This window comes from Thermobia domestica, chromosome 12 (genome assembly GCF_964235325.1).
Source record: "Thermobia domestica chromosome 12, izTheDome1.hap1.1, whole genome shotgun sequence".
Lineage (NCBI taxonomy): Eukaryota > Metazoa > Arthropoda > Insecta > Zygentoma > Lepismatidae > Thermobia > Thermobia domestica.
The window spans coordinates 7,003,707-7,028,691 of record NC_137465.1 but is presented as its reverse complement, the minus strand read 5'-3'; the positions used below and the strand labels follow the sequence as shown (position 1 = coordinate 7,028,691).

General features: G+C 33.0%; 1 protein-coding gene across 5 annotated transcripts in view; it reads left to right on the top strand.

Moving 5' to 3' along the window:
- Positions 1-24,985, top strand: part of unc-13 (protein unc13 homolog) — a 529,021-nt gene that overhangs the window by 443,592 nt on the left and 60,444 nt on the right. For all 5 annotated transcript variants that reach the window (XM_081733417.1, XM_081733414.1, XM_081733413.1 and 2 more), the window contains exons 13-18: positions 1,599-1,749; positions 7,690-7,848; positions 11,848-11,973; positions 14,679-14,846; positions 18,543-18,727; positions 19,762-19,858. In XM_081733417.1, the coding sequence (XP_081589543.1) occupies positions 1,599-1,749; positions 7,690-7,848; positions 11,848-11,973; positions 14,679-14,846; positions 18,543-18,727; positions 19,762-19,858 (886 nt within the window). The remainder of the gene's footprint in view (positions 1-1,598; positions 1,750-7,689; positions 7,849-11,847; positions 11,974-14,678; positions 14,847-18,542; positions 18,728-19,761; positions 19,859-24,985) is intronic.

The window sequence follows — 24,985 nt, the reverse complement described above, 5'->3', positions numbered from 1 at the left end:
CAGATTCCGAAATATTTTGACCATCCTTACAATGAGCTTAATCAGGGTATATTTCAGTGTCACTTTCCATCTTAATAAGTGGCATAGTTCTCATGCAATATCAGTTTTTAGGATTACAAAGATATTAGCTTTTTTCGCATTTTCTCAAAAACTACGCATGAGATTTTACGCTCACGTATATCAGTTTTTTCAGCTCCATAAGATTTATCGATTGGAATATGTCTCGTCTTTAGACTTTTTTCTCGTTAAAACAACAATAATGTAGAATGTATGAATACATTCCTAACTTCTTTCTTTGTTTATCCATTCTTGTCTTCTTTTGGTAGCAGTTGAAGCGCTACCCAAAGTGTTTGAAAACACAGTATCAGTGGCATTGAAGTCTTGAATGAGTATATTATGTATGAAAATTTCCTAAAATACTGCAAACAACAACTCTTCCGCACAATTCCTAAAGATGTGGGTATCTTTTTTCGTATTAATATAACAATTGTTCGATTTGATTATACCATCTTATTTAAATATTGTTGATTTTTGTGAAATTCTCAACTAATAAAGTATTGGCTACAAGATTATTGGTAAAATTAAATTATTCATGACTTTGAAAGCGTATTTACTGCTTTGATATCTCCTTCTGTTTTAAATACGTACCAATTGTTTACTTCAATTCAACTGCTGAAAACGATAAGAGAATCTATCGAAACCATTCAGTGATTTCTTATTACGATTCATTATAATATACATTTCTTATTAATGTTTAATTATATGCCATTTGATTTCTACAAGTAGTCCTTTGATTTCGTAAATTTTATACAACTACACGAGAAATAAGAAAACTATCATAATAAGTTCTCACGTTTCCATCAATTATTTTCTTGATTGCATTTCTCCTTTAGCCTGAAGGGCACAACGTAGTACTTTAACTTTTTATTATCAAAATTTGAAAAATAAAATGATGTATTGCTTACAACGATGCAACATTTCAGAAAAATGTAGTATCTTCGAAATATTACTTCCCAGTAAAATGTTCTTGGCTGATTAATATCGGACTTATTATTAAATTATAGAAAGGTTTCGATAGGCACTCCCATCATCTTGAGCTGTTAAATAAAATCCTCAACTATTAGTCCATCTTACATTTCTCGACAGTAACTTTAATTTCTACAGTTTACATATTTAAACTATATCAGTAAAGTTCAAGACATCAAACTAAGTGACATGAAATGTGAATTAGATTTACGGTTTTTGTTTCAATTTAACCGCTGAAGATGATAGAAGAGCTTATCGAAACAGTTCATTAATTTAATATTACGACACATTATAACGTAAGTCCATTATTAACGTCTAAGTACGAATCAGTTCATTTCTATAAGTAGTCCTTTGATTACTTTGTTTCACAGAATTTTGTAAATTCTATACAACAATACTTTCCTCATTTTGAGACCGGCCTTTGTTCTTCAATTATTTTGATGGTTTAAAAAGGAAAATTAACTATGGTGCTTTTGCAAATTATGTATAAAGTTAAACATACACTCATAAGGATGGTTGTAATTACCATTTTAGCTGTTTTCTAACATTCTGATGCTTGTTTCTTATTTCAGGCACTTCCATTGTCTCTCCACAAAATACCTCTGTCCTGGTGTTCCGGCTGTGATGAGTACGTTGCTCGCAAATATCAACGCCTATTACGCACACACAACAGCGTCGTCAGCTGTTTCAGCCAGCGATCGATTTGCAGCTTCAAACTTTGGGGTAAGGTCAAATATTTCTCTTTTTCACTTATCCTCTTTTCCTATATAAATGTATACCGTATATTTCCCAATCCAAGACGAGGTTTTTGATACACCTCCATGCCACACACTCCCCCCCCCCCCCAAAAAAAAATGAGGTCGTCCTGCTTAAGCGACGTATGATGTGGGACTGAAGGTGATATTCTGTGGGAAGAAACCCAAGGTCCCCTTGGCACTGACAGTGACACGGAAGACTCAGTGGACCTTCCAGTGAGGAAAACTAAGAGAAGTCTCTTATTTGATATGACTTTTACTGTATTCTATTGTAATATCTGAAAATATACTCAGTATTGCTGTAGATGTTTTTAAATTCTTTGTTTAAGAATGAGAGATGATCTTGTATTCATAAATATACGGTAACAACAACACTTATGTAACATCTGCAATGAACTTTTTTGTCGTTTAACCATAATTTGTATGGTTCTAGCAACACGGGATACTGATATCATACTTGTGCTGTTGTAATATAATTCGGTAAAAATGGATCCATTTAAAATTTGGACACATAGTACTTTTTATGCATCTAAAGCGATTTCCCTTAGAGGGTACTTGCCTAGGATACAAACCCAAGCAGTAGTTCACATTCCAATTTTCGCAGTAGATCCTCTCATATCTGCTCAGTGTTGATAAGATGTAGAAATCAATCGAATATTGAAATATATTCTTAAAAAGTTGATAAAATAATTATTTAAATATTTGTTTGAATAATTATTTATTGAAATAATTGTAAGAATAACGAGAATTGATGTTCTCTCCGCTTTTGAGGGAAACTGAATTCAAATTGCTTTTATTTCTGAGTTTTTGAGAAAAATATATGTACGAGATTGTTATATTCTTTTGTTAGAGTCTGTTCTCTTATTCATTTTGTGGTTCGTGCCATCTATTTTGTTGTGCCACCTAGTATTTTTCAAGTACTATTGCTTCATAAAATTGGTAAAGATTAAGACAGGACTATTGTTGCTAATTGCACATAATATTGTTAATTAGAGTAATTGTTTCTAATTATAGATAGCAATCAACAATTACGATTTTTTACACTTTTCACTTTTTTTTAATCATCGGCTTCTACGCGTTTTCACCGCTTCTTGTGACGTCATTACAACTTAGTAGCTATCGAATGACTGTACGATTACCACTCACATAACCACTTTCTTTAAATTAAGCTCACTTGAGAGAAATGTGTCATAATGACTATTGCCCTCATACAGACTGAATCACACTGGTGAAATTGTTGAAGAAACGACATATAAAAAGATACCACATTAAAAAAGCCGGGTGAGCTAGTGATATACCACAAGAGTGTTTAAGGACTCACAATTGATAAAAGAAATAGGTTGGAAAAGTTAGTAAGTAACATAGCGGATAATATAAATTTAATACGTTTAACTGAGAACTGATTGAACGCAGATGAGCTGAGTGTGACTAACCTTCCCGGTTTTAACCTAATTGCTAGTTATAGTATATCTGTAAAGAATAGAGGGGGGGCATGTATTTATGTCAAAGCAGGTTTAGAGAATAAGGTTGTAACAAAATTTAACAATTTAAACATCGAAAACCTTTTTGAATCATGTATAGTAGAAGTGCCGTATATGAAGCTAATTATTTTGATGTATATAGGACCCCAGACAGTGACATCAATAATTTCTTGGAAAATCTAGAAATTTTCCTTGACTTTTATATAAAAACGAGTAAATAGGTTGTAATAGTAGGTGACATAAATATCGACTTTTTAGAACCTAAAATAAATGACCAACTTGAGATTCTGATGCACGCATATAATTTAACTACAGCAGTCAAAGAGCCAAACAGGTTCTCAAAAAATAAAAACAGTGCAATAGATGAAATTTTTCTCAATATCGATCGTCTTACTTGTAATGTTGAAGTATAAACAATGGGTTCTCAGATCATAAGGCACAGATTTTTACAGTAATGTTAAAAGGTAACGAGATTACAAACGGTAAAGTACATAAACTAGATACTCGTAGATTAGTAGCCAAAAGATATTTTAATGATTCTGGTATACAACATGTAAATTTTCGTTTACTCAACGAAGCCGATATATATATATATATATATATATATATATATATATATATATATATATATATATACGGCTAACAACATGAATAATGCATAAGATGGCTTTCACAATATATTTATTAATTATTTCAACGAAGCGTTTCAAAAAAAAATGTACACCGTTTCTACTTCTATATATAATAAGAAAACATGGGTGACAACCGGTATTAGAACATCAAATAAGACACTAAGGTCTCTAATTATGGCATATAAAAAAGGGAATTTATCTTGGGACATGTAAGAATATTATCAACGCTGCAAAAGCATTTATAAAAAGCTACTTAAATTTGCTAAGAAATCTCGTTACTCTAATTATATAGACATTTGTGAAAACAAACCCGCTGTTATATGGAAATTAGTAAACATAGAGTTAAAACATAACACCAAAACGAAAAATGAAATTACTGAATTAGATGTTAATGGGAACAAAGTCACAAACCCAGACCATATTGTAAATGCCTTCAATGACTATCACACAGGTTTACATAACAAGCACATTCCTAATGATACATTGCATTCAAACATTTGCAAGTTAAATACAACAATCGGTACCATGTTTTTACGCCCCACTTCGGCGAGAGAGATACATAATATAATAATGGCTCTGAAACCAAAATGGTCTTCTGGTCTGGATGAAATACCAATGGCCATTATAAAAAATACAGCATTCATATCTCGGAACCTTTGTACTACTTCATTAATATGTCCTTTCAGATAGGCGTATTTCCTGAGAAGCTAAAATACGCAAAAGTCAAACCGTTACATAAGAAGGGGGCCAAAACAAAAATCGAAAATTACAGACCAATTTCCCTATTGTCCTCTTTTTCAAAAATCATAGAGAAAGCTATTCTCAATCAAATTATAACATTCTTATCTAAGCATAATGTAATTTCACGTACACAGTTTGATTTTCAAAAACACAAATCAACTGAAATTGCTATATATAATTACATCAATGAGGTCACAGAAGCCCTGGATAAAAGTAAAAAACACGTGGGAATGTTTCTAGATTTATCTAAAGCTTTTGATTCTGTCTCTCATAATATTCTTATCCATAAACTTAACAGTTACGGTTTAAGAGGAGTTGTTAACTAGTGGATTAAATTTTTTTTTTTTTTTTTTTTTTGCAAAATCGTGCTCAAGTTGTTGAACTATCATTTCTGTCAACCACAGCTGAATCTTCAACTCAAATCTAAATTTAAAAGCATTTCTACTGGTGTTCCTCAGGGATCGATACTAGGACCCATATTATTTCTGTTATATGTAAATGATTTGCCAAATGACGTAACATTAGCAAATACAAATACAACAATGTACGCTGATGACACGAGTCTAACTACAATAGGTACAAGTCATGATATTATCTGCGATAAAATTGACAAGACAACCCGTAGTTTAGAAAACTGGTTTGCCCAAAACAAACCAAAATTAAACACAGACAAATATACAGCACTAAATTTTCATCACATTCAAAATAAGCATTGCCTAGGTATTGATATAATGTTAAATAATCAAAAAAATAGTGCACTCAAACTCAACTAAATTCATACGTGCACGAATTCGTGCAATGTATATGATTATAGAGACAAAATGAAATGAATGAATGAATGTGTATTTCATAAAATAAGAACGCATGGAGTTCTCAAACATGCCTTCTCGCATATTTTTAACATGTTACATAAATCCTTTATGATATAGGAGTACTGCTTTTTTAAAGCTTATCAAGGGTCAGAAATTCGTGATATTCTATTATAATTATTATTTAGTAGTAGTATTTAGTAGTAGTATTAGTAGTAGTAGTAGTAGTAGTAGTTGTTGTTGTTGTTAGCTAATTCTGAAGATCATTACTTAGTAAGCTACTGTTGTAATCCAAAGAAACATACTGTAGTAATAAAAAAAAATATCTTTGGTGAATATAACAAATGTTTCATGCTTATTTCGAAGGAAGTTGAAAATTATGCCACATTTCCTTCTAATATTCAGGAATTATTATTACAGACAAACACAAAAGTATAAATTATAATAGTTGATAATGGCTCCAAAACAAATTAACGAACTTTTGCAACATACATTTTCTTGCAAAGACAAAAATTAAATATTAAAATATCCATTGAAGCTTTACTGGCGATGTATTGCAAACAGGTCTTCTCGGATTAGCAGCCAGATAAATACTGTTGTATCTTGCAATCCAGGCTAGCCGAGCACAGCATCAATCAGAAACATAAGATTTTATTCATAGATACTAAAATAATAGCAAAATGCTCAAGATTTTGGGATAGAAAGATAAAAGAAGTGGTTGTAATCACGCAAGCAAAAACTAACCTTAACAGACACAGAATTCCAACTGAGCTAAACATGGACACCAATCACATCTCGCCATTTCAAGCACCAATCAGATGCCGCCATTTCATCCACCAATCAGTAGAGCCCAATCACACACACACATTAAGTATATATTCCACGCATTCTATTGCCCCATCATACGCGCCTCTAGGTGAGGACAATGTCAGCCCTCGAAACGTTGCAAGATACAGCAGTATTTATCTGGCTGCTAACCCAAGAAGATCTGTTTGCAATTAAATATTAGTTTTTGTAGTATTGGTATTCGCTACAAAATTATATGGCATCGAATAAAACTAGTACTATAAAAGTACCGAAGAAACAAATACTTCAAAAAGGTTCACCAGCATCAAACAGTTCACACTATATGGTATCCTTTAAGCTATAATGTGGTAATTATTAACAAAGGAAACATCAAAATTCAGCTAAATGAAACTGGAAAAAATGTATTGCCATATTAATACACTTCACCATTAGTAAACACATTTTTTCACTGCGATACAAGACGACAGAGTCTCTTGTGTCGTGTAAGTGTAAAGTTAATGTTGCATATTTCCTGCACTTTTTGGTGTGACCAAAAATAGTTTCCGTTCAAATTTTTCTTTTAACATCCCAAACACATGCAGATAAATCAGGACTATACACTGGATAAGTCAAAACTTCCAAAGATGTACTGTTGGCAATATAACGTGTAGGGGTTGTCGTAAAGGAGGATAATATCCCTCGTTAAGAGATCACATTTCTTCGTCTTCATCTGCTGCAAAGATGCAACGAAGTTGAATCGATTGGTATTTATAGTCAACTTCACCCCAAAAACTTCGTCAATATAGATCCATTACAATCGAAGAATCTTCTGCAGACTTTCTGTTTACTTTCTCTTATAATGATCTTTAAAAATATGGACCATTTTCTATTTATAATTTAAACTCTACGACCTAAAGAATTAATTTTTCCTAGCGACATAATTCTAGGTTTTTTTTTTTTTTTTTTTTTTTTTTTTTTTTTTTTTTTTTTGGACATATATAAACTTATAGAGCTATCAGCAAGCTGAAAATGTTGACTTCCGACGTTTCGAATGCTGACATTGTATTAATCTTCAGAGATTGTGATCCATGAAGGTAAATGCAATACCTGCATTCGAAATGTGGCTGATAGCCCGAGGAAACTTACTGGACTCAACAACCTAATTTAAACTTACAAATCTTTCTTAACCTGCTTGACATCCAATAATAGTCTTTGCTGTCACAGATAAAAGAAGTTGTTCTCGCGAAAGAGATAAGGTTGCTACTATATTTTGAAGGTCTTTCATGTATAATTATCTTCACATTCTCCCAAAATACGATGTATGAAGTTTTTTTTTTTTATATGTATTATATACATATATGAAAATTTCTTCCTTACTTTTGTTGCGAAATTCATGTGTTCAAAACAATGTGTTTGTCCAAACAATAAGTTTATTTCTATGCATTTTGTTTATTTACAGAAAGAGAAGTTTGTAAAGCTGCTAGATCAATTGCACAATTCCCTAAGAATAGACTTGTCCATGTATCGTAATAATTTTCCAGCTTCTAGTCAGGAAAAGCTCATGGACTTGAAGTCTACTGTTGACCTCCTCACCAGTATCACATTCTTCAGAATGAAGGTAAGATTTATTTATTTATTTTAGCTTCTTAATCCACGTAGATTATATAACTTGTTAAGAAATACATCAACCTCTGTTTCCTCTCTTTTTACTTAGTGATCGAGTTTTATCGATTACAAGAGACAATAAATAGCTCGACATACAATTATGTATTAATCTAAATCGTGTTTTATTAGGTATTGAATATGCTGATGAAGTGAGAAAATGGTGTTATTTGAAGACTTGTAAGTTTCTCGAAAACTTCTTTCATGGAACTGAGAGCTTGCGTCAATAAGCGCCTGATGTGGTGTTTGGAGTCTAATTAACGTTTGAGCAAATTGCAAAATATGATTCGTTCTTCAGTCCACTACTAACAATCTCGCTTATCTCCAGGGACAGATCCACGATGCCTTTTTTCATAGCGAATACCTTCTTAGTTTCGTGTTCATTTTCTGATTTAATAACTTTGCCGGGTTTTTTAAGATATTCAATAATTATACCTACATGTGATTGATGGTGCCAAGTAAAATCTTTTAATCTGTGTTCAGTTTCGTTAGCTCGTTCACTACTCACTTCTAAAAATTGTCTATGCGCTTGGATTACTTGATTGATATCATTTGTTTCAGAAGCTAAGTCTTTAAGGCACATATTAAGTTTCAGAACAATTTTTTTCTGTATATATAGTGTGAAGTACAGTATTAACTTCGCACCTTTCCCATCAGCCCCTCGTCCCCCCCCCCCAAAAAAAAATACCTGAAAGAAACACTGGTTTGTGACACCACTTCGATTCCACCAAGTTCCTGAATTTTGTACTGGGTTTTTTGAGCCGAGTATGGTTTTGTGTTATCCTGTTGCAACAGAGTGCACTTCTGGTTTACTAATGCAAAATATTTTAGGCGTAGTGCAGCTTACATATGCTCCAACTCTTTCATGAAACTGAGTGAGGTATACCACATCTTCGGCGTGGGAGACCAAGATTCGATTATCGATGCATCCTCATGTGGTTTTGATTCGTAGGAGGAATTTGGGAATGATCCTACTCTGTTTCACAAAACGAAAAAAAATGAAAAATATGTGATTAGCGAATGTAAGTTTCTCATTGAATAATACTCCGAGATCTTTATGTATCGCACTCTTTTGATAGCATTGTTATTAATACAATATCTGTGATAAATTTTGTATTTCTTCAAAATTTCTTCAAAATTGAACATTTTTGAGGGTTCAGTTTGATATTCCAAGTCGTGCAATAGAATCAGTTTTTAGGTACACAAAAAATTCGTTTCACTTTACTTTCTCCAAAATTTCAATGACAAGAACTGCAGCTGAACAAAATAGAATTGGGTGTTTTCCTTTCGTTTCTTACAACAATTTATTACTTATTAAACCTATTTCGTAAATACGTAGTTACTTAGTTCTTTTCGCAGTAATTACAAGTTACTTAATATTATAGTATAATTTAATAAATTTTGCTATTACAGTTTAAATACTAAAGTAATATAAAACTCTTCATAATTCTCTTAATCATTAAAGCTAGTGAAGTACAATGTATATTCTATGCTATAGTGGTTCTCAAAGTGGGGTACGCGGACCCCTGGGGGTCCGTGGGACGTAGTCAGGGGGTCCGCGACGCCTAAAAATTCAAACGTGTAATAATAAAATGGAACTCACAGCTGTTGTACAAGAAGTATTTTTTCAGTTACTAAAACGAAAGCAATTAGAAATTATATCTTATGTTTCTAAATTTAAATGTGTTCCTAGTTTACTAAATTTCTGATCTGTGAGTGTATGAAGAGTTGTGTAAAAATGCATTGCAACATTTGATGCCTTTCCTTACCACTTACTTATGTTAACAGTCCTTTTCTGCTTTTTGTAGTATTAAAACCTGAATGCGAAATAGTCTTAATGTGGAATCGGTCTTAAGATTAATGGTGACAGAATTTATTCCGGGTTTCAGTGCAATTATGGAAAAACAGAAAGAATTTCATTCCTCATATTAGTGACCTCACATTTGAGAACACTGTTTATCAAGTGAATTTCCTTTTTAAAAAAATACATTGATTTTCAGTATATTTCGTTCACTAGGAAACAATCTTTAGAATAAATTACTTATTGTAATATTTTTCTTGATCTGTTTCTTGTCAGTGGTAATTCTAATCAGTATAGTTTTTAATACCATGTGAAATTTCAGATAGCATTGCAAAGGGGTCCGCAGATCACTTTCCGAATGAACAGGGGGGCCCGCGTTATCGGAAAATTTGAGAACCATTGTATGATTTTCTAGTGTACAACAGAATCTGTCTGTCTAATGTAATATTCGTGTCTTAAAATTCTAAATTGATTTGAGTTATACACAATGCCCCCCCACAACACTCCACAGTTATGAGGAGGGAACATGAGAAAAGAGACTCCTCATCAGAATACTGAAGAGCCGAATTTTCTTATTATAATGAGAAATAACTTTCTATTGTATTTGTTCAAAAAAAAATGAGAGTTAAATATTGAAAAACTTATAGTTTTACAAAATAAGTAATGTGGTGGCTAGGCAATTTGGCTCCCCGTGTAATGATATCACTCCTCCTCACTTTCTCCAGAAATAACAGATCCCCAAACCTATGATTTTAAGTATGCTACCCCATCGTGAACAAAGAATGGGATGGAAAGTCCACTCGCACTCAGAAAGACCTAAACACTACAAATACAGTCTCGTTATCTGTCGTTTTCTTTAAATAATAATCTATTATGTTAGTGAAAGATAAAGCAAACACGCCTGCAAAGGAAAGATGGTGATCCTTTTTATAGAATTCAATATCGAGCTTCAATCTCAATATATCAATTTGCAATTTCAGTGTAACTAGCTCTTTTATCTTTATTTCTTGATTTTCCTTCTGCATCTGTTAAAAAGTGTAAAAAAGAATTTGTTTCCACCTTCAATGACCTGAAATTTACAGCTCGCTAGAAAATTAAAGAAAAGAAAATGTAAGTAATTATTTTAATCAACATTACATATTTTCACTTGCTCATATTATAGCTAATTAAGTGTAGCGATGAATATTCACTGTAGTTTCTTTCTGTTATACATGGTTAGCTTTTGGTCGTTTTAGAGAAACACGAAAAGAAGAAACAAATTGCTTCATACATAGGATGTGGGCAAACGTCCGGTATTTTACCGGACGATTCGGGTTTTTAACCTTCTTGTCCGATGACCGGTACGACCTCAAAACCTGACGTTAAATGTCCGCTAATTTTTCCTCTTACTAGTCCTATTATCTGTTCTATTCAGGTTATTTTGGAGTGACGAAAGGAATCGTTTGTCGATGAACATGGTTAAAGCAGAGCTTATATTTCGCTTTGATATCGACTGTCGCGCACAGAATTTGCTGAAGTGTTGAAGGCACGAAAATATACTAAACTTATCAAAACTGCTAAAGGTCCACAAAAGTAAATTTTCAAGAGCACGGCTAGCACTGTTTCACCCTCAGCTACCTCTTCCAAATAAATAATGCATTCAGATCCAGGAAAAGTATGTAGGCATTATAAGACCTTACCAACCCCAGCGAAGCTGGTAAGACTTATTTTTCAAGTGTGTTTTGTGAATGCCATAATCACATTGCCAATTATATTTGCTTTTCTGTTTTAAATACGATGTATTATTGATGGTAGACAACAAAAATTACGTATGCTGACTCAGCCAAAACTGAAATAAGTAAGTTTAAAAAATGCTTCAAATTAAGTTATTAAATTCGAACTCCGAATCGCTCTATTTTATGTGAATGCTGATAATGCCAGGTTGTTCGAATTTGGTACGAGTAATGATGTCACAATCTTAAGAGTATACGTAATGTAAAGGTAAGGAGTATCCAATATTTCGATTTTCAAAAGTTGGCAACCCTAGATGCGATTGAAAGTATTTTCACAGAGGGCTCTGAGAAGAATGCTCTTGTAGATCGATGGTTAATGGTACATATTTAAGTATAACACTAGTTGTACATTATTATAATGCATTGTTATCTTCTATCCTAGGTCCAGGAATTGTCTAGTCCACCCAGAGCTAGCACTGTAGTGAAAGACTGTGTCAAAGCGTGCCTCCGATCCACTTACCAATTCCTTTTCGAGAACTGCTACGAGTTGTACAGTAGAGAGTTTCAGGTAACACTAAATCTATTTTACTTTCAGTTATAGTAATTACAGGTATTGGAAAAAAGATTCAATGTAATTAATAATTGGTTTAACTTATTTACAATTGGGTTGGGTTAACTTCCAATGCTCGCTCCAGTTAGTATCTTTACGCAGGAACGAGAAATAACACTTTATTAATTTTAACAAAATGGGTCCAAACTTTCCTAACCCTAAGCTAATCCGATCCTACCCTATAATACTTATCCCTACTTTACTTTGCTCTGCCCTACCCTACTCTACTATATCCTTTGAAAGAGGTCCTACTTATCGATGCGTAACTGGAGCGTGTATCATAAAGTTTACCCTCATACATTTTAGAGGGCCGAATTTACTCAATTACTTATTTAACATGATGTTTCACCTCTCATTTTTTCCATATTTATTTTCAAATTATCGACTTTATGTTCAATAGGATATTGAATATTTTATAATAAAATAATAGTGAAATCTTTTAAAACAAATTTAACATTTGTAATAATATATGCCAATAATAAGTATGTTATCTATCCATACATATCGATTAAATATTATGTGTTTATTTTTTATGGATATAAATAGTTTAAGAAAGTAAGATTTTTTTTCTAATCTTAGAACTTGATCATAGTAAATTGTTTTAACCATTATAGAAAATAGTACTTTTGCAGCTACTTAAAATATTGCCTTATTTGATTTTTATTATACTAACCATTTTTCATTATTATACTAAATACAGGTGGCCCATAGTTATGTATATGGTGTTTCAAAGACTGCAGTAAAGAAACTAGCAACATAACTTGAACATAAACAGAATGCTCTTATACCTTTCCTTACAAGAATTTTAATCACTATTCTCCATGGTATAGTCTACCAATGCACCATCGAAATCTATGCATACCTGGAGACGAAGAGCAACGTTGTTACAAGTAGCTTGACAGACTGGTGTCTATAGAACTCTTTTGTAAAAGCTTCCCGTAGTTCGGCCTAATTACACATGTGATGTCTACAGACTTTGTCCTTTAAAACATTCCACAAGAAAAACGTCAGGTGCTTAGAAATCCGGAGATCTAGCTGGCCACTCCAGAGACCCACATCGACCAATCCAGTGGTTCGAGAATGTTTCGTTCCGCGACTCTTGCATACTAACGTTTCTGAGTCCAATGACCGTTATCAGTACTCTCTGGCTACACAGTGTTGCCATATCGAAACATTTTGGTCAGAATTACAAATACTACATTTCATTTCATTTATTTGCCTGCTTCATTAGCTTACAAAGCATGAGAAATTCTCATGTAAGCATTACAGTTGTCAGGAAAAAAAAACATACAATATTGTCAGGTATCAGAGGTATACATCATGCATCTTTCTAAAATACAAAACCACATAATTGGATATATTAAGTATAAAAACATGACAATTTACATCGTAATTAGGTAACTGTTTGTACCACATCAGGCATGTACTCACTAGTATCTGTTACCAACTCTTCACTTAATGAATCATTTAAATATTCTTTAATGGTGTAATAGCACTTTTCAGAGAGTAGATTATATAACGTCTTACCAAGAATGGAAACATTGGTCATATTTTTCAAGTACAGAGGAAGTTTATTATCTGACACAATTCATGTACACGGTTTTGCTTATACTAGCATATTTTTGATGCATTACAAATATGTCACTACCTTGCCTTGTATTATGTCAATGAACATTTTTGTTAAAGATAAAAAGATGCTTGTTTTTCACTGTAAAAAGAATAGATTTATAGATCTATGAGCTGGGGAGTGTCAAAATTTTTGCTTCTATGAAAAACTTTTTACATGTCGATGTTGTGGGTAATCCAAAAATTATTCTAATCGCTTTCTTTTGCAATCGGAAAGTGCTTAAACTATTTTCAGCAGATCCCCAGTGTATTATGCCGAAGTTAATTAATGAATTAAACTTGGCGTAGTAAAAGCTAAGAAGTGCTTCTCTCGACACAGTACCTTGAAGTTTGTATAAGGCAAAACACACGCTACTTAGTTTCTTGTTTAAAGTGGAGATATGAGCACACCATGAAAGATCGTCACTTATAATTACACCTAAAAGCTTTGTCATGCAAGAATATTGGAGTAAGTTAGAAGAAATTTTTATTCTAGGTGATATACGCGGTTTTCCTGGAAAATGAAAATTTAAGAGAATCGATTTATCATGATTTATAATTAACCTATTCGCTGTTAACCATTTTACTAATTTGTCCGTAAAAATGTTAGATTTCCTCTCAACTTCTTCTATTAATTTTCCTGATATTATCATACTGATGTCATCAGCATATAGAATACATTTTGCTGGATACATATATTATAACAGTCAGTCAATCATCATATACATTGTTAATAAAACTCTGACCGAAGCAGTATATATATACTCTTAAAATATATATACTGCTTTGGTCAATTGAAGTTCTATTAGCAATCTCGAATTATCCAAAGCTGCAATGAATAATTTTTTATATGTATAGTTATGGGCCACCCTGTAGTACTTTCCTAGATACTGAGAATATTCTCTTATTTGACCTTTTATCATATTAAGGGGTAGTTCTCATGATTGTAAAAGCATAGATTTGAACAGATGACATATTAAATAAAATTAAACTTATCATGCATTGCTTTATGGCATTTTAAATGCGAACAGGTAACTGTAACATTTGTTTGTTTCCAGGTGGATCCGAATGAAGCGAAACGTGAACCAGATGACCATGGACCTCGGTTAGACAGTCTTGATTTCTGGCACAAATTAATTGCTCTGATTGTGTCAGTAATTGAGGAAGACAGAAACAGTTATGCACCCGTCCTGAACCAGTTCCCGCAAGAGCTGAACATTGGACAGGTATTATCTAGTTTCTCCTAGTTATACAATAAGGAATAGTAAGGTTTTATAATAAAAGAAACAGGGACTCTTTTATTTTCTAACTCTTGCGTAAGGTTTCCCCCAAACGAATCGTCTAAGCGGTAACTAAACAAGGACATTAAGCCAATATAGCAGGGGGACATAAGCTAATTTCTATCCCTTATGTTCAAAAGGGAATGTAGAAAACTGGAATCAGAGAGTACGATATAGGATAAAATATATATAGGATGCTGATGTGAAGGAACAAGTTGCGAATTGGAATTAGGAATAATACATATACTAAAACTGAGTAATTATTGACTTCGGAGCATTCCATGTTTTTCTCTCATCCGGATGAAAATGGACACGTACAAGTAAGAATGCTGCTCCTGTTCGTACCCTCTTCCTTACCACCTGGTTCGAGGAACATTCCATTGATTTTTACCTGATGAAATGACTACCGAGAAGCCCTGAGTTAAATCGAATTTAACACTTCTGCAATACACTGAGAAAACCTCCCATCGGTGTCTTTACCTGATTTATGAGAAGTTCTGGAAGACGTTTGGCAGGTCATACCTCCTGACCACTTCAGTAGACTTGTTAAATCCCGTCTGGCCACCGTTACAAGACAAAAGCAGCAGCAACTCGTTAGTAAACAGATGTCTCTAATTTAGTGGCACTTTAGTGTGTGTATATATTATATGGCAAATTAAAGAAATAGCCTATTTTTCAAACATCATATCCTCTATAGGAGTGAATTGAATGAAATTTAAAATGACAAATCTTCGACTGGACTGAATTGAACACAGGCCTCCGGATTATTTGCTGAATACTATCCTCAAGAGCGAATGATTAATAAGTCAAGCGGGCTTGGTAGCTCAGTGGTTTACGCAAACGTACAGTAAACCAGAGATTCTGATCCTATCCTAATCCAGTCAAACATTTCTTGAAGTTTCAGTTTCTTAATATATGATTAGTAATTTTCTTCTGAAACTCTTTTGTAAAAGTCCATCAATACAACGACTCACTTAAATGAGTGTTATCTTATGTCATTACGTAAAAAGGATATTTGAATGCAAGTATATATGATTAAAACATTGTACCTTTATAAATAAGAGGTCCACACAACTTCAACCTATAAAAATCTGGAACATAAAGACTATAGTGCTAATCATGTTATCTTTTGTACATGCCGAAGTGAAAAAAGTGTTCAGCCTTATCTTCACATTGCCCATGGTCTACCTTCGGACTCTCTCGAGTAGGGGTATCTTTTTTCAACGTTATTGTTATGAGTATATAGGGTTTTCCAAATGATTGTCGAGATTACAAACAAGCACTGTATTTAATATAATAAATATGCATACAAATACATCCAAAATGTAAGAAAACTCACCAAGTATGGTTCAATGTGCTCTCTTCTGGCAACCTAGCAGATATCTAAGCGATAGTCCATTTCCTGCTATACACGGCCTAGCGTGTCACGTGTAATAGTGTGGATAGCATTGGTCATACACGCCTTTAGTTCAACAGTTGTTCTGGGTAATGGAGAATAGTAAACTGCATCTTTAACGTAACCACAGAGGGGGGGAAACTTGCAAAGGGAAAGACCTGGGAAACATGGCAGGTATATTCCTGTGAGAGGAAGCTGTGCCTTTGGCCTGTTCCAACCAGTGCGTTTGGCCTGTATACACCTGGTTAAATGTATACAAATAAGACAACGAAACAGCTGAGAAGTAGCTGTTCCATGTTCACGAATTCGGAAACTTCCTCTTAGAGGGAAATGAACTCGTCAGTGAATGATTGATCAAGCGACACTGTGTCCTTTAGTACTGAATTTTATGATGATGTTAGGTTATTTTAAATATCACATCTACCCTTTACCCTATAGAACTTGAAACGAAAGCAATAGTTTAAAATAGGCATATCGAATGTAGTTACTATAATTCTACAAAATGGTTAATTGAGTATTTATTAAGAGATAAATTGCCATATTACTCATGTTTATTTTGTTTCTGAAAATGAGTTTGGAAAGTCTCAGAATTCAATGATATAAATATTTTTTTATGTAAATATTCAGTATCATGAATAGTCACAAAATATCTTCATCCAACTGCGCTAAAGACATTTAAATGCCTTTTGTAACATTAAGGGTTTTGTAAGTTTAAAAATGCTTTCTAGGGTAAAGGAGACTGATTAATTTTTTATGCTTTCTTATCGGGAATCAAACTCGAGACCACGTGCACCAAAAGCACACGCGATAGCCACTAGACCTGAGGGGAGGGCTCGATTACACGAGGATTGACACACAAGTGAATTAATTATGTCGCTATGACATAGTTAAACATAATGAAAACGCAAAAGTGAACAGAAAACGAGAATGTATGATGAATGTCAAAGGTTTTTTTTAGCAACGCAGGGATTGGAAAGTGAAGACATGAAGAGAGTAGCAAGTTAATGATTAAAAGCAATTATATCAAACTGCTAAGTTTGATTACAAAATATGTTAGAAACTTATAGACCACTTATTGAAAACAAAAATGCCAAGGTGACTCAGTGGTAGAGCGTTCACCTCTGGTGCATGGGATCCCTGGTTCGATCCCAGCTCGCGACAAGTGGACTTTGTGGTGGATAAATACCGTGTGCGTGGAGTTTTTTTCGGGGTTCTTCCGTTTCCTCCTACTTTATTCATTCCTCTAATTCATTCATTTCTCATCATCACCGTTTTCTTTAGCCTACCCGGCATAAACGTGGTACGTAGAAATGATATATCTCCTTTCATTTCATTTTTATTGAAAGTAACTACATGTTAAACTTCCAGTAGAATTCAGAGTGACCTGAGCAGCTCTGTAGCAGAGGGAATGTTTAATGAAATAGTGCATGAAGTTTTCAGTTCTCCCTTTGCTGCAATATCACTTGAGAAAATAATAGACACAGTAGTCTATCTGTGTGAGACTTATTCTCTATGGTTTCAAGGATAGAGGTTTACGTAAAATACTTTATAATGTTGTTAATTGAATTTTAAGTTCGCTAGATCCAGCAGGAATAGACTTTTTTAAACCCCGTAAGTAGGCTGCACGAATTCGTTCCACAACATCTTCAGACATTGAAGGTCTACCATTACTTTTGCGCTTGGAAATCCAACCCCTTATTTTGAAACTGTGTGCATCGCCTTCTAATGGAATTGTCAGACGTTGGATCTTTACCATAATGCGTACGAAAATGTCTTTGCACTGTAATGAACCTTGTTGTGTTATATTCAAGAGCACAAAAGGCCTTTTCTCTAACAATATCAGCTGTACTGCGCAACTGCAAAACTGCCACGTAGCGGCAAAATCCGGAAACAGATATCGAAACAAATGATGAACGAAAACTGTTCAGTTGTGCTATACATACATTCCCACTGACTGTGTCAATCGCCCAGATCTAATACAACAATGACGAAAACTTGACAATCATTTTGAAAAACCCTGTATAAATTTACATTGCTTATGTGAAATTTTGAACATTACATATTTGTATGTCGGGGTTTAAGGGTAATACGAGAATAGCATATTCTATACCAAATAATTATGCTGTTTATCGAGCGGGAAAAAAAAATGTTTTCCAACAGAATGACGTTTCAATCTCTTTTTGGTACGATAAACAATACAAAAACATATTTATTGTTGTATAATCGATGAATTTTATTTTTTGTAGTTATCTGCTGCCACGATGTGGAGTTTGTTTGCCGTTGACATGAAGTATGCGTTGGAAGAACACGAGCAGCATCGCCTTTGTAAGTCTTCTGCTTACATGAACCTCCACTTCAAAGTCAAATGGCTTCACACCAATTATGTGAAAGATGTGCCTCCATACAAAGGTTCAGTGCCTGAGTACCCTGCGTAAGTACACCATTATTTCTCTCTGTAGGCTAGATATAGGTTACATATCTTCTTCTTCTTGTTTACCTCAACGATTTTAAAACTTTTCTCTCCCTTGAGAGAGCTGTTTTATACTTTGAGAAGGTCTCTACTTCATAACTGCATCTAGATATTCTATCCTTAGTCTTCCTCTTCCTGGTTTTCCTTCTACCTTTCCCTCTAGCAACACGGTGATCCAATCGGAGTGGCGAATAAGAGGGACAAGCATGCTGTTTCTTCTTTTTCCTATTATCTTCATGATCTGTCGTCCTTCATTAGCTTCCTTTAGTACTCTTCATTCCTTTTATTCCCGGTCTATGATATGCGCAGCTTTTTGCGTAACACATTTCAAATGCTTCCAGCTTGGATATTTCAGATTTTTCTCAATTTCAACGTTTCTGATCCGTAAAGCGCCACTCTCTATACTAGAGTCTTAATAAATCGTTTCCGAATGTCCAACGACACGTTTCTTGATATTAGCAGTCTTCTTTTCCTATTGAATGCTTGTTTAGCCTGTGCTATTCTTGAACTTACGTCTTTTTCACTTCTCCCGTCCGAGAATATTTGACTTCCTAAATAGGGGAACGTCTTAACGTCTTCGATTTTCTCTCCTATAGCCATACGTTTACCTCTTCCTGTCCTGCTCTTGTGCACTTTATCACTTTGATTTTCTTCTTATTTATCTTCATTTCGCATGTTTTTTCCAGTTGTTCATTCCAGTTTGAAAGTACTTTCTGCAAGTCCGTTTCGTTCTCCGCTATTAGTGCTATGTCATCAGCAAACCTTATTGTGTTGAAAAGTGTTGAATTTAAAAATAAATAATTACTCAACTTAAAAATCATTGATGCAAGATGACTCATAAAGATGGACTCTAGAATTGTTATTTCTTAAATTTCCTTCATACTGGTAAATTTCAGTTTTCTTAATTGGGTTTTACTGCTATTTTTTATATTATATGTTTCAGTACTAATATATTACGGTATGATACTTAATTGTGCATAACTTTTTTATTTCAGTTGGTTTGAGCCATTTGTAATGCAATGGCTGAATGAGAATGACGATGTCTCATTGGAATATCTACACGGGGCTTTTAATAGGGACAAAAAGGATGGCGTAAGTTATTCATTCCTACATTTTAATTCATATCTAAAAATAACTATACTATTAAGTTCAGGCTACCGAATTCTCGTAATATCATTACTAGAAAGAACAGATCATTCTTATATAATCTCAACTAGTGGTTCTCAATCGATGTGTCACGACACTGGTGTGTCACGCAGTCCTTTAAGGTGCGTCGAGAAATTTTAAAATTTAAAAGTCATGAAGAATTTAATAATAATTCATTAAAATCAAGACAGATTGTACCAGTCAACACCTCCAGTGGTAGCAATAGTGCTTAGTGCTATATAGAGTCATTATAAAAACTAATTGGTTTCGCTATTATAATAGATAGTATTATTATTACTATTATTATTATTTATAATAAAAATATCAAACAATTGTGTCGTGATGTCCTGGACTTTCAGTAAAGTGTGTCTCAGTCAAAAAAAGGTTGAGAACCACTGGATATCCGGAGTTGGCAAAGATATATTGATAAGAAAATCTGGAAAATTTCAATCTGATGCTAAAATTATGTTAAGTAAGGAAAACTGAACTCATGTATATTTAGAGATGTCATTCATGGGAATTGGACAATATCAGTAAAAGATTCGAATTTTTCTGAAGCTTCCACTGAAACCGACTTAGACAAGATTTTCAGTTACTCTTAAAAAAAAAAAAAAGTATTGAATTTTCATTGTTCAAATCTCAACTCAATGATTAAAAACTGATCAATTAATAGATGTTATAATGGATTTGTTTCTATACACTACTTCTCATTTGTTCTTTCTATTATAAAATAAACCAGAACTCACATTACGGGGATATATAAGGTATTTCTAAAAAACGGGCTTTTTTTTTTAAATGGAAAGTAAAAGAAGATGAATTTCAAATTAAGTCTATTCGTGGTTATGAATAGTATATGGTATGCCATTCATGAATTAATTCATCTCATGTCTTAATGAATTAATAATACATTTACAAGATGGTCTCATGTCTTGAAGATGACGTCAGTAAGATGGCCATCGTTTCCACGTAAACATTCCTGAAGTCGTCCAGGAACATCGTGCATTGCATGACGTTTCATGTCCACATGAATCTGTTTGATTTCCTCGATGATTCGTTCATTCAGGTCCTCAACTGATACAGATCGATGTTCGTACACTTTTGTCTTTAAGTGACCCCACAAAAAGGATTCACTAACTGTAAGAACAGCTGAGATGAAAATGCGTCTCCTCTGATATCAACATCTTGTCAATGAACTGCTCATCACTTTCCAGATTCATCAAAATTCCTGCACACAAATTTCTGCGTTACTCGTGACCATTTAGTTTCAGTTGCTGGACGACCCAAAGTTTGTATGGGCAGTACATTTCTTCAAACTTCATTATGCGGTACATACTTATTTATACAATTACAGAGATTATGCTTAGCGTCGAACAGAGTGCCTTGGACTTCTCTCAACGGCAGTGGCCAGTCTCTATATTACGGTATGTTCAAGCATTACGAGGTCGACCTGTGTGTTTTATGTTCAACGTCGAACCTGTTTCTTCGAATTTCCTAACCCAAGAACGCATTGCATGCACGAATAGAACTTGAGCATGTCATGGAAATTCATAATGCTGCCAAAAGTTGCGACGTGCAGCCTCTACACTGTCATTATTCTTATAATATACTTTCGCAGCGAATGCAAGCTGCACACCATCCTATTGTTCCACTGTAACTGAATGGCAGGTGTCTAGTTTATGCTTCATGCGTTACGCGGCGCCACATGCATTGCAGTGTTGCAAACTGATAATTTTAAAAAGCCCATTCTTTTGAGGCAGTCCTTATATATATATGATGTTGAAATTTAACTTGAAGAAGACAATAAATATAACTAATTTATATACTTCAAAAGTATTCCCAGTTTTACATTGCATGTACCCGAATACATACAATACCTTCATTGAAATTGTAAGTTCAAACTGTATTAATTCAGCGTTATGTACGTTTGAAATATATATTTCATTATAATTTAGATATATATTTTTGATAGGTGTTTCATTTTTACTTATGGTAACCAGTTACTATTAAAGAGTAAGTTCCGTATCATATAACCTCAAGCTTAAAAGTGGATTCACATCAAACGAACAATAAAATATGAAATGCGAACGTGTAAAATAAAATTGCCTCTAAATCTTCATAATGTGAATTTCTTTTTTTTTTTCATCTATGCAAAGATAAATTTCTGCAGTTCGGACAAACTGACAAGCACAATCTTGTTATGCTCCCTTTTAAGAATTTTATGTTCTAAATAACGATGCTACAAATAGTTACGTGGGATGAATACTAACGTTTAAATTTTGCTACGCGTAATAGCAAATTAAGCATCAAAGTATATTTTCGTACTAGCGTAAGTAATGGTCCAGAGCACATTTTTGAATTCGAGGAGGGGGCAGAATTTTTTTAGTTAAGATTTCTAACTTTCTTGGTATATTTTCTGTATCTTTTGTTGGTTCAGGTTAGATTAGGTCATATTAGATTAGATTAGGTTAGGTTAGGTTACTTTCGGCTAGGTTAGGTGAACTTTGTATTGCCCCCCGCCCCAGTTCCAAAACTAGGGGGCTAAAATCGGGTAAAAGCACCATATTTGCAGGAGAAACGAGTTGATGCTACATAAGGGTAATTACTAACAAAATTCTAACCTAATCTAGCCTAGCCTAAAGAATCAAAAACACAGACAATATAAGAAGAAAATATGAATTTTAAGCAAAGAATTCTGCACCCCCAAATCCCAAAATCCTAACCTAACCTAACCTAGACTAACCCAAAGTAACCTAAACTGACGAAACTTAACTTAAACCATCAAAAAATACAGAAAATATAGCAAAAAAAAGCACGAAATTTAAGCAAAATATTCTGGCCCCGCAAATCCAAAAATATGCCATGGTCCAGTTAGAGTTTAAAAAATAAATTAATACCATAACAAATTTACAAGTAACACACCAACAACTAAATTAAGATAACCATCTACTGCTTCCGGTTATTCTTTAAAAAAATCTCAATACTTGCTACATGTATATTCATCTTACCAGAGAGCAAAAATTAAAATTTCAGTTGTGATTCTTGCTGCGCCATTGTACGGAACCTACAAAAATCAAGTTGTTTAGAATTAGAAGTAAAGAAATGGAGAACTGCTTAGAATGCATTCAGATTTTTTCTTGAAAATGTGACAAATTAAAATTTACTTTACTATTTATTGACTATGAACTGAATAATTTATTTCTAGCACTGTTGAATTTTCATAGTGACACCAAAGAAATATTCATTATTGCATATTTCTTTGGTGTTACTATGAAAATTGTATTGTTTATAACTAATTGTTAATGTGTCCATAATAAAAAGTTGAATAAATACAAGTTTATATAATTTATTATTGCTAATAATGTATTATAGCACTCTTGTTAAGTCAGTAGGCAAAATTAAATATTCTACTCATAACTCATTGTTAATTTTGATATACAAAATCCATAATTATGTTTATACATTATGATCTGTTTGTACTTACAATTATCATTAAATGCTGTATACTTCTATATATTTATTTTCATTTATGATATGATTTTAATATTGTATAATTTGTTACCCGTTTTAAATAGTATGTACGATAATATCTCTTGCTCTGTAGGACGGGAAATTAACATACAAAATTATACTGATACCTTTAAGTTATTGACCGTAACACAGAAAACAATATTAATGAATTGGTTAATTAATGTAAATAGACATTAAAATTTACATATAAATTTTAATAAATGCAAAAAATCATTATTTATAAAATGTAAAACTTAATCCTATTTTCCCATGTGCTTTAAAAATATTTTGTCATCTATATTAAAGTGTAACATATGATGTAAAACTTGCATACGGTTATCACAATAATGATTACCTACTTAATTATACATCGGTACAGATAAAATAGCAACAAATCCCAGCTATATATAAAACTACAAGAACTCACTCACTGATATAAAATAACGGACACTTCCGGTTCATGTGGAAAGTTAAAATTTTGCATGATTGTAGCTTTTTGGTTCTAACCTACGGGAACATTGCCAAAAGTGAATATTTTTAATTTTTAGAGGATCTAAAGGGGGAATGAGGAAATTCCCCATATTATTTATATGGTCTTTTTTTTTTTTTTTACCTATAATGCCATGTTTTATGTACTTGAAATTGGAACAAAAACTTGAAATTCGGTATACTTGTACGTTTTCCATAGGATTATTTAGCAAAATCACTAAAAATAAAAGGATTCTAGCTTTAGAGTGGTTTTATGGGGAACTGGAAAATCTTTCCCATGTTATTTATAAAGGACATGTTCTACACCAATTAGGCATTTCCGGCAGGATTAGAATGATGAAATTTAGCATTATTATAGCCTTCCGAGACAAACCCAAAGGAAAGTTGCCCAAAGTGAATATTTTTAGTTTTTAAAGGGTCTAAAGAAATGAAGAAATCCCCATGTTATTTAAATGAGCGATTTCTTGGAATACAAAATTTTATCTTTTAGGTAGCTGAAATACGAAAGGAAATTTGAAATTCGTAAAAATGTGGATTTACGAGGTGCGAGGTCATAGGTCAAGCAAACACAAGTGTCTAGGGGTGGAGTCATCAGTTAGATAAAAGCTAGTCGTCTATATAAGTTCACAATTGTAAATAAAATCACAAGCTGCATCCTATATAATGTTAGTATATAATCGAAAATCTAAAAAATCTATTTGCAATCATGAAGTTGGATCAATTATTATTGCTTTTAATTAATTATATTCCTTGAGTTGAAAGTTCTAGATAATAATGAAGTCTAAATCAATATTTTTCTGTTTACGTGAATTTAATAGAAGTCACTCATTGCAAAAATAATATTATGAATTATAATATAATAATGATTAATTGAATTATTAAAAATGTTGATAGTAAACTTAAAGTTGCTTCAGAGTTTTTCATACAGAATTTTCCAGGTCTTTACAAAGCCGTTATAACAATTTGAGTTTATTATTATTATTATTATTATTATTATTATTATTATTATTATTATTATTATTATTATTATTATTATTATTATTATTATTATTATTATTATTATTATTATTATTATTG